At 38.8% G+C, this 11,057-nt stretch overlaps 1 protein-coding gene across 3 annotated transcripts in view; it reads left to right on the forward strand.

Annotated features, from left to right (window-relative positions):
* Positions 1-8,309, forward strand: part of SGSM2 (small G protein signaling modulator 2) — a 278,910-nt gene extending 270,601 nt beyond the window's left edge. For all 3 annotated transcript variants that reach the window (XM_033921351.1, XM_033921352.1, XM_033921353.1), the window contains 2 exons: positions 4,872-5,039; positions 5,985-8,309. In XM_033921351.1, the coding sequence (XP_033777242.1) occupies positions 4,872-5,039; positions 5,985-6,073 (257 nt within the window). In that variant the 3' untranslated portion in view covers positions 6,074-8,309. The remainder of the gene's footprint in view (positions 1-4,871; positions 5,040-5,984) is intronic.
* The last annotated feature ends 2,748 nt before the right edge of the window (positions 8,310-11,057 follow it).

The following is an 11,057-nucleotide window of genomic DNA, read 5'->3' on the forward strand; positions in this document are numbered from 1 at the left end:
GTCCCAATATGCTCGCTCTCACTTTGTCAATATCCTCCCCCCCAATACAACAAAAACAATTGAATAGCATTCTTCGTTCAACCAATATGGTATTACAACAATTCGACACCGCTATGAAAATTAAATGGAAGGACACCTCATTGATTTATTTATGGAACAATGACACCTTCAAATTACAAAACTCTATCCTGAACTGGCCTAAGTGGCAAAATTGCGAGATTTACACATTACAAGATCTTCTTAATCAAAATTGCTGGATGACATTTGATGAAATATGCAATAAATATAGTCTATCAGATAATCAATTAGCCAAATGGCTCCAGTTAAAATAATATGTTAGCTCTGTGTTCCCTGATATGCAAAAGTTAAAGTCCATACCTGATCTCCTTCTTCAAAGTATTATTATTGCTCCGCTCAAAGACGTGGTCTCAAAATGGTATAGTTTATTGCATCAAGGGTTGTCTGAGTCCATATCATACCTGATGAGTGCTTAGCACCCTGAATTAGATATCTTTGCAGATGACGAGCTTTGGCAAGAGGTGTGGACCAGAGTATTCAAGTCAATTCGTTCGGCCCCAGTCCTCCAGTTGATTTTTTTTTTTACACCGGGCTCACTGGACCCCCAGAAGATTGGTAAATTCTCACATAAAGTCTCTAACTTATGCTGGTCCTGTGGGATATCAGTGGGTACTCTAGCTCACATGATATTTCAATGTCCTCATCTCACAGTATACTGGGGTAACGTTTGGAAAACCATTTCTGACATATTAAAGATTCATGAACCATTACATCTCAAAATGAAACATTACATCTCAAAATTATTGTACTCGGACAAGCTCTTCCAGAACCCAATTCTTGCCTGCTCAATATCCTAATGTTTTTGGCTATCAAAAACATATTGCATTGCTGGAAGAACTTAGTCAAGGTTGAATTCATGGTATGGTAGAATACAGTATGTATCACTTAAATTTGAAAGGATGATTGCAGAAAAACATCACTCCACCAGCTCATTCCTTAAAATCTGGAGCCCTGTCCAAACTTACTGTGATTTTGACCGTAGACAAATAATAATTCAGAGTATTCTGCATAATATACAGTGGAACCTTGGTTTACGAGCATAATTCGTTCCAGAAGCATGCTCGTAAACCAAAATACTCGTATATCAAAGCGAGTTTCCCCATAGGAAATAATGGAAATTCGCTTTGATACATTCCCCCCCCCCCCAAGGCCAGCGGCGCTGCTCCCCCCCACTCACAAAGACCCCCTCCGCGCGAACCGGCACCCCTGCCCGAACAACTTAAACTTACCTCCCCGTCTGGCACCGGCACGCAGCCCACAGGACATGCCGGTGCCGCTAGAAGATCTTCCTGCTTCTGTCGGCCTTGAGCATGCATCTGTGAAGGGTTGTTTTGCTTTTCTTTGTATATATTGCCCATGATCTGTACAGTTGGATTGTTTTGCTTTTGTTTTATCCTGGATAATATCTGTATATTTTGTTAATTACCATACAAAATCAATAAAAAATATTTGGGGAAAAAGACTAAGGGACACTCGAAGTTACAGGGAAATACTTAAAAAAAACCAATAGGAGGAATTTTTTTTCACTCAGAAAATAGTTAAGTTCTGGAACGCATTGCCAGAGGTTGTAGTAAGAGCGGAGAGCATAGCTGGTTTTAAGAAAGGTTTGGACAATTTCCTGGAGGAAAAGTCCATAGTCTGTTATTGAGAAAGACATGGGGGAAGTATATTATATATAAAGACAGTATAGAAAGAATTATGAAAGTCATATTTTTAACCAGTGATTTTTTTAACCCGTAATGCTTCAGGATTGGGGTAGTTAACTGTTTGGTTGCGGTGTGTTACTTTCATACGAGCTGGGTAGAAAAGCCCATATTGTGCAAGTTCCTTTAAATCCTGCTGAAGAGAGAGAAAGGCTTTCTCTTGGCAGCCATAAGAATCTGAAGTGTCAATTGCCAAATTGACCTCATCATTCTTATACATCATAGTTTGGCCACAATAGTCTAGGAAATTTGTTTCCGGTTTGTAATCTTGAAAGGGCCCGATGAGCCATTTCTATTTCAATCGGGGAAGAGGCTGATCCGCCTAGAATGGTGCATATTTCACCAGTTCTGAGACAACTTCACTGGAAACACCAGGTTTTATATAAATTGGCACCAACTTGCTTTCACATGCTGTGGGAGATTTATAGACCTGGTAGGACGTTGAGATCTGAGGGAGCCATGAGATTAACAGCAATTAAGGAACGAAGTGTTCGATATGTACTTTCCAAAACAAAAATGTTTTGTAATTGCTGGGGTACTTGTGGACTAATTTACTGGGACATCTGAGATTATGCACTACTGAGATTATCAACTGTTTGTTGATGCCTACATGTAATATGGATGATTTTACTTTTTTCAGCTGCCTTAGACATACTGCCACCATATAAAAATGGGATGATAGAGGTTGTTGTTTTTATGTTCATATGTTTTATGATAAATTTTATGAATGTTTGCCGATACTTAGATATTATGCAGTCTATAAATGCTTAAATAAATAAATGAACTCGATGTTAAGAAATTTAAGAATCCATGATTCTAGAAAGGACCTTCTGTATTTTCAGATAAGGCAAGGATACATGTATTATTTCTTCTGCTGCGATTATCATAACATAACAAGCTCAAAAATAAAAATCACAAGAAATTCAAAAAAATTTAATCATGCAACACCCCTCTTCAAGAATGCACACTAGTTACCAATTCCTCACAGAATAACATTCAAATTAGCTCTACTTACTTTTAAGATCCGTAAGTGAAACCAACCTATCTTTCTTGACAGACTGTTGATACCTTATGCCTCTTCAAGAACACTAAGATCCGCAGATCATAATCTCCTATTTCTTCTTTAAAAATTATCAATACTAGAAGAGCTGACATTTTTTCTGTAACAGCGCCGCAAACATGGAATCACCTCCCAACATTTATAAGAGAAGAAGTACGACTAGATAAATTTAAAAGCACCCTTAACAGTTTCCTTTTTAATGACGCTTTTCAGAGTTAAATTCAGGAATAATTGTAGATGCAATCACAGCTATAAATTAGCTTTATTAAAGCTACAAACTAGCCTTTATGAGGCTGTCACCCAACACTTCTTAATGTTATTTTCCTTTATTGTATTACTTTCTAATTACAATTGTAGCTCTACCCTCCTTCCCTTTATGTCTAGTAAGTGAGTCTATGTCTTAGTACTGTTTTTATGTTTTTACCTTAACTTTTAATGTAATTCGCTTAGAAATATTTTATAAGCGTTTTATCACATTTTTAATAAAACTTGGATTAGCCAAATCTTCTAGGACTTCTTTCAGTTTGTGGATTTCAGCAGAATTAGTATGGATGGTGGGTAATTCAGCTTCAGCATGTCATAAATTTTTCGATATGTTGTTAAGACATTGTGATTTGTGAGTGGATTGTTTCTAACTCCTGTCCCGTGTCTCTAGAATTATCCATGCAATTTTTCATTAGCTCATTAAGTTCCTGAAAAAGTTGTCTTCCACATTGATATTGATTGACCTGACGGATTTGTCTGGGGACGGTGGAGCAGATTTTAATCTTTTGTTGACAGGTGACATCTCTGACCTTTTTTTTTTTTTTTTGCAATGTGGATGGTAAATATTGAAAAACGATTTATGCAGAAAAAAAAAAGATCCAGATAGAGATTATTAGTCCAGATCAGGAATCGGAGCTCACAGTTCACACGGCTACCATGCTTGAGCATCTGACTATTCTTATGTTATGATATGATAACGTACTGCAGGCGAGTCTTTTTTAAATGATGGGAAACTCTGGAATAAGAGGGCATAGAAATGAGAGGTTAAATGCTCAGGAGTAATCTAAGAAAATACTTTTTTATGGAAAGAGTGCATTGAATAGCTTGGTGGAGATGATGGAGACAGAGATTGTGTCTGAATTCAAGAAAGTGTTGGACAGGCACTTAAGATGAATAAGGTTCACCAGATAGAACTTTGAGACACATTAATGTTTACATTTGAATTTCTCAAGTGGGTATCTGGGCTCAAATCTTTTTCACCAAACCACACTTTTAGGTTTTTACCACCACTCTGGAGTAGTTAACTGTTTGGCTGCCATGTGTCTACCCCAGAAGTGGCATTATAATAATAATAATAATAATTTATTTTCTTATATACCGCCAAAGCCATGGTAGTTCGAGGCGGTTTACAACAAGAGGAGCTGGACAGTCAGCGATAAGTTACAAAATAGAATCAATGAATACAAGTACAATGGAAGCAAGTACAAATAAGGCCTAAGTTTTATTATTTTTACCCCGAGCTGGTACACCAGTGTCTAATTGCATATCTACACCAAGACTATTTTATTTTGCTTTTGAGGACAAATAGTCTTCTCAGTTTTAGTACATACCCTTCTATCCCCTTTTCTTTCAGGAAATCATCTAATCCCTTCTTGAACCCCAATACCGTACTCTGTCCTATCACACCCTCTAGAAGTACATTCCAGGTGTCCACCACCCTTTGGGTGAAGAAGAACTTCCTAGCATTGGTTCTGAATCTGTCCCCTCTTAATTTTTCTGAATGCCCTCTCGTTCTTGTAGTTTTCAAAGCCATGGTAGTTCGAGGCGGTTTACAACAAGAGGAGCTGGACAGTCAGCGATATGTTACAAAATAGAATCAATGAATACAAGTACAATGGAAGCAAGTACAAATAAGGCCTAAGTTTTATTATTTTTACCCCGAGCTGGTACACCAGTGTCTAATTACATATCTACACCAAGACTATTTTATTTTGCTTTTGAGGACAAATAGTCTTCTCAGTTTTAGTACATTTTCTTTCTTATAGAGCTTCTATATGAGGATGTATTTGCTGTCTGGGAGGTGATCTGGGCAGCATGGCACATCTCTTCAGCACACTTTGTCCTCTTCATTGCCTTAGCACTGGTGGAAGTTTACCGAGAGATTATACGAGACAACAACATGGACTTCACTGACATCATCAAATTTTTTAATGGTAAGAAAAGCAAGGCAATCAACAAATCAGTATCTGATTATTTGTGATTGTGCTGGGCTACACAAACCTGTCCTGGTGTCCTCATAGCCAATCAGGTTTTCAGACTATTCACAATAAAAATGTGTGAGATGCACTGATTGCCTGACTTATGGGCACTGCAATGCAGCCTGAGAATCTAGATCTTGTTTTTTTAAATTTTGTGTGTTTCTTCCTGATAGATCAGGCTTATCGGTACACTGTCAAAAGCGCACCGGACTAAAGTATGCCGACAATCTTGCGGTGACATTTGCATGCAGGACATGCACACCACTGCTTTCAAGCCTTTCTGTTAGCGTTGTGAGGGGGTAGTGTGGGGAGGGAACCCCCCATTACATTTATAAGTCCTGGCACTCCCGTTGGTAGGGGGGGGAGACCCTCCAAGTACACCAAAAACTCCCGTTCTCCTTTCCATTTTCATTGTTTGGAAGTTTTCAGTATAGTGGGGGGGGGGTTTCCCACCCACACCCCCTCCCCAACGGGAGCGCCAGGACTTGTAAATGTAGTGGGGGGGTTTCCCCCCTAACCTCCTCAAAGCGCTAACAGAAAGACTTGAAAGCAGTGGTATGCATTTGTCCTGCACGCAAATGTCACCATGGAATTGTTGGTGCGTTTTAGTCCAGCGCACTTTTGATGGGTCACCGGCTTATCAGGCTTTGTTTTGTCCCCATTGGACTTGTAAATCCAATTTCTTCAAGCTCAGAAGAACTACAATAGAACATGGCTTTGATAATTTTGGACTTGAAAATTTTTCATAGTTCACACTCCTCTTAGGAAATAGAAAGTCATGCCACACATCTCGTTGATCTGGCAGTTGCAGCTGTTCATGATGCATCAGTGACGTGCAATAGTTTCTTATGGTCTCTGGATTCTTCCCCCTCCCCCTTACCCCCCCCCCTGTTCAAACAGAGATGGCAGAACACCATGATGCCCAGCTCATCCTGCGGATTGCCAGGGAACTAGTCTCCAAAGTGCAGATGCTGATTGAAAATAAGTGATCCAGCTGTGACCAGCTTGGGGAAGAGTATGCTTGCTTTGCACCCTGTTGATGAAACCTTTTCTTGAACAGTCACTTCAAAGTGGACGATTTCTCAACATATTCCATGTAATGTAGCAAATATTCTCATGATTTGTAAATCTTTGATTTTTCCACCACAGCATGAGGTTATGTGTTGAATGACCCCTTGCTCTGACTTTCTGGTACTGTTTCTATTCTCTCCATTTGTCTGCATGAGGTTACGTTTTCACGTATGAGGCATAGGAGCTAGCTCTATGAAGGAAAATGTCTTCACTTCGTCTGCCCCCAATCACTGTGAAAAGTTGGCTCCTGTGGTGGTCCAACAATAGAATACTTAAAACTTAAGGCCTTCTATTTTGCAAGCAGTAAAAAACCTAAAGTTGAATTGATGAGAATAATTGTATTATTCAGAAAATAAGGGGGGGCATACCCAATATGTATTAGATACACTTTTAGTTAAGACTTTAAAAGACACTAATATTATAGCTGAATAACAGAAATCCTTCACACACAGCAAAGAATAACATAGTCAGCTTATATACCGCAGGACCGTGAATTTCTATGCGGTTAACAAAAGATTATAATAGTGTATAAAATTGAATAGATTGGAAATTATGTAACTTAAAAAAATAAAACAGAATAAATTACTAGATGTCTGTAAGCATGGAAATTAATTACCCAGATATTTAAGAAACAAATATGTCTTTAGATTTCTTAAATTCACATAAGAAGACATGATCAGATTTTCTAAATCTTTGCCCCAGAATGCTGCGTGATATGACAAAAGGTGCTGATGATGTTTTTTAAGTTTGCAACCTTTGAAGGACGGAAAGACAAAGTTCAAGTGTAAACTTCTCCTACATTTCTTATTTACAAAAATAAAGAGGTCAATCAAATATTTGGGAGAAAGTCCGAACAGAACTTTGAAACAGAAACAACCAAATTTAAACTTCACACACGCCTCCACTGGCAACCAGTGCAACTTCTGGTAAAATATATGATCATACTTCTTCAGCCCAAAGATCAAACTAACAGCCGCATTCTGAACCATCCGCAGTCGCTGCGTATTTCTCTGATATATTCCTAGATAAGCAATATTACAGTAATTGAGCTGACTGAGCACAAGAGACTGTACCAAAATTCTAAATAATTCTACATCAAAATAGACCCTAATAGATCGCAATTTCCAAAGGGTGAAAAAACTTTTTCTAACCAAGGAATCCTCCTGGTTCTTCATAGTTAAACCCTGATCCAATATTACACCCAGAATCTTTATAGTTGTTTGAACAGGGTAGCTGTGATTGTTTAATATCAAAGGTGTGTCAGTATCATATGGGCGTGGAGAGGCCACAAAGAACTTAGTTTTTTCTGAATTTAGTTTTAATTTAAATTCAGTCATTCACTGTTCCATTAGTCCTAATGCTTTTGTTGCCATGGGAATTATTTCTGAAAATGATTTATCAAGTGTGATAATTGGGCACACAAAGAGGACATATAAACATTAAAGAGATGTGGAGACAGAGGCAAACCCTGAGGAACACCAGACAGATTACAGACGGATGAATTTCTCGAAGATCATCTTTGAAATGGACCTGATAGGTATGAAATGTAAGAAAGCCTCAAAACCATTCCAACACCTTACCTCCAATGTCAATTGCATCCAAGTCGAAAGCGGAACTCATATCGAATTGCATAATCAAGGCATTGAGACCTACGCTAAATAAATTGCATAGATTGTCTGAAATAGCAGCAATTACTGTCTCAATACTAAACATAGGTCTAAACCCTGACTGGGATCCATGTAAGAGAAAGAAGTGATCAAGATAGTCCAATAGTTATGAGTGTACCAGACCTTCCATTATTTTTACAAAGAATGGAATAGATCTGTAATTTATAATCAGTGCAAGCGAATCTTTGGAATTTTTAGGAATTGGTGTAATTATAATATGGCCTTTATCATTTGGAAATTTCCCATTTTTCAAATTATTAGTTAAGTAATCCATCAGCTTTAATTTAAAATCTATTGGGGCTACAACAGAATTCGCAGACTTCATATTTTTCCTTCATACGAGGGTCATTTCATAAATAATGCACACTATTTTTTTTATTATTTACATGTTTCTTTTTGTTTTTTTTAAGTATTTCTTTACAATTCTTCAATATAGTGTCCCTACTTTGCAATGACCGAATCTCAACGTCCGGGAAGCTTCATTATTTCATCCAAGACACTGTTTTTGTTCAGTTGCCGAATGGCTCAGGTAATGGCGGAAGAAAGCTCTTCCAGAGATGCAAAACAATGTCCACGCATAGGTTGTTTCAACTTTGAAAAAAGGTTGAAGTCTCAATGTTCCCTCTAAGCTGAGCGCATGAGCGATCGCTCACTATTTTCATTGGTGTCGCTCATAATTTTTCTCGTGTCGCTCACTAAAATACGCAGTGGGCGCAACTGGAATCGAGCGCAGGCGGAGGTGAAAGGAAGTGGCGGCGGCTCAGGCCAAGCGCTGGCACGGCACTGCATCTTGATTGATGGGGATCTGAGGATGGGGAAATGAGGTTAGTGGAATGCATAAGGTCAGTAGATTTCAAAAGTAGACAGTTCTGATTTGCGGGATTGTGATGATCTCCTCGGGCGACGCCGTGCCTGCGCATCCTCCTCGGAGCCTTGTTTTTTCCATCCGCCGCTCCGCACCACCGCCTGAAATGTTTTTTGAAGCTTCGGTCTGCCCTGCTCGCTTTAGTGTATTTTAAGTTGAAAGATGCAGCGGCGGCTCCTCTCAAGATCCCCAACTGCATTGGACTTCCGACGCAGGTGGGGATCGTGAGAGGAGCTGCTGCCACGTCTTTCAGCTTAAAAATACACTAAGGCAAGGAGCAGGGCAGACCGAAGAACAGCATGAACATACTAGTAAGGCTGGGGACTCGCGCATGCACACTTCTGCGGCTACGGACCTACACCTCATAGAACATGCAGATAGGAGTGCGCATGCGTGGCTAGCGTTTTATTATATAGGATTAAGTTACTTTAAATATCAAAGAATTCATTATTTTTAAATAATTCATGGCCACAATCTCACGGGCACTCGTCCTCCACGCCTGCTCATAAATTTGTGGAGTATGTAACTTGTCGCTCATGCATATTTTTTTTTGCACACACCTCATCAATCCTTAGAGGGAACATTGGTGGTGGACTCATGTCTGGATTGTAGGGCGCATGAGGTAACACCTCCCAGCCGTATTCTCGTAGTTTTTCAATGACAACATTCCCTATGTGCAGGCGAGCATTGTTGTGAAGAATGTGTGACCCAACCAAGAGCAACTGAGGTCGGTCCTGCACATTTTTTGCAAAAAATCACAATAATATATTGCTATGACACTTCTTCTACATGGAACTTTTGTCTGTGATGATGATGCCTTCATGATCATAAGCAAATATCATCATTTGTTTGACTTTTGATTGAGCTTGTTGAAATTTTTTTGATCGTGGTGAAGATGGAGCTCTCCACTTGTTGGTCTGTGATTTCAGCTCCGACTCAAAGTCTCTGACCCACGTTTCATCAATAGCAACAATGCGATTCAAGAATGCCTGACCTTCAACGTCAAATCTGTTTCAGCATAGTTGCATTGTCCAGGCGTCTCTGATCGTCAACAGACACAATATCCGAGACACCTGCAGCCTCCATTTCCCACACTTGTCACAGCCACACTATGTACACTACAGGGCTCCTAAGCACACGTCCTGCTGCTTCAAGCACTGAAGTGAAAGTGAAACAAGATTTAATGCAATTGCATCATCCACTCCCCAATATTGCCAACCTGTGCATTATTTCTGAAATGACCCTTGTAGAACAAAATATTATGGTTTAATGTCTGAAACAAGATGCTAGAGCCATAACAGCAGGGCCCTGGAAATAAGCTAAAAGTCACACTGACATATTTGTCGCTTGATGAGTTAAGGGAAATCATGTGACTATAACCATGTGGTTGCAGAAATGTATTGTTTAGCAAATGAGAAAGTTTCTGGTAAACATATTTTTCTTCACTAGTTGTTTAGACGGTTTAGAGAGAAAAACACATCTGTTTATAAGAACATAGGGCAAATATTGATGAGTTGGAGTTATAGAAGATCATGTGATTGTTTTTGTGAATGAGATATTTGCAATAGAATAGAACATGTCTGCAGGGTCCTTCTATTGCTGACAAGAAGTGAGACAAATAGCATGTGATGAGTTAAGTCACTGTTGCTAAGGAAATTGCTAGCAAAGTAAATTAAGAAACCGTGTGAGTTCAATTTGTAAATGGATTGTGATTGGAAGATGTACCAACTACATATATTTAATAATGAATTAATTAATGATGTCAATAAAATGGCCAGTCACCTTTATTGGGGAAGCCTTTCTGATGTCCCATTATTTTAGAGGATGCAGAAATGCTTCTCAAAGCTTTGACTATTTTTAACTACACTTTTTGTGTGAGATTTCTTTCTCTGATCTCCCCTGAAATAGAATTAAGAACTGAGGACTATATGGAAGTATTAGGAGGCAGGAAGATAGTCTGTATATATATTTATCTCAACTAAACAGCTTAGTGCCGTACTCTGTTCTATCTCTGGGGAAGTCAGGTAAGACTGTAGTTTTTTTCTGAAGCAGCTTGATAGGGAACAGCTGTGAAAGATATTATGAGAAACTGGAGTTTGTTTAAAGATATTTTAAAAAAAAAAAGCCACGAGGTTAGTATGGTTTTGATCAATCGGGGTAATACTGGAGAAGATATATAGAGAATTTTCCTATCCATCTCTTAGTAACACTCAGTGTTTTATGTGAGGTTGCTCCTAGATATCTGGGAGATCTGTTACAAATATGAGTGCCTGATAAGACATGGGTAGAGAACTTTATGTTTTCCGTGCTGGTCTGTTTTGCAGAAGCAGTGTGATTTGAAAAAAATACAACCCAGGTTGAGGATCTAAG

This window comes from Geotrypetes seraphini, chromosome 15 (assembly GCF_902459505.1).
Source record: "Geotrypetes seraphini chromosome 15, aGeoSer1.1, whole genome shotgun sequence".
NCBI lineage: Eukaryota > Metazoa > Chordata > Amphibia > Gymnophiona > Dermophiidae > Geotrypetes > Geotrypetes seraphini.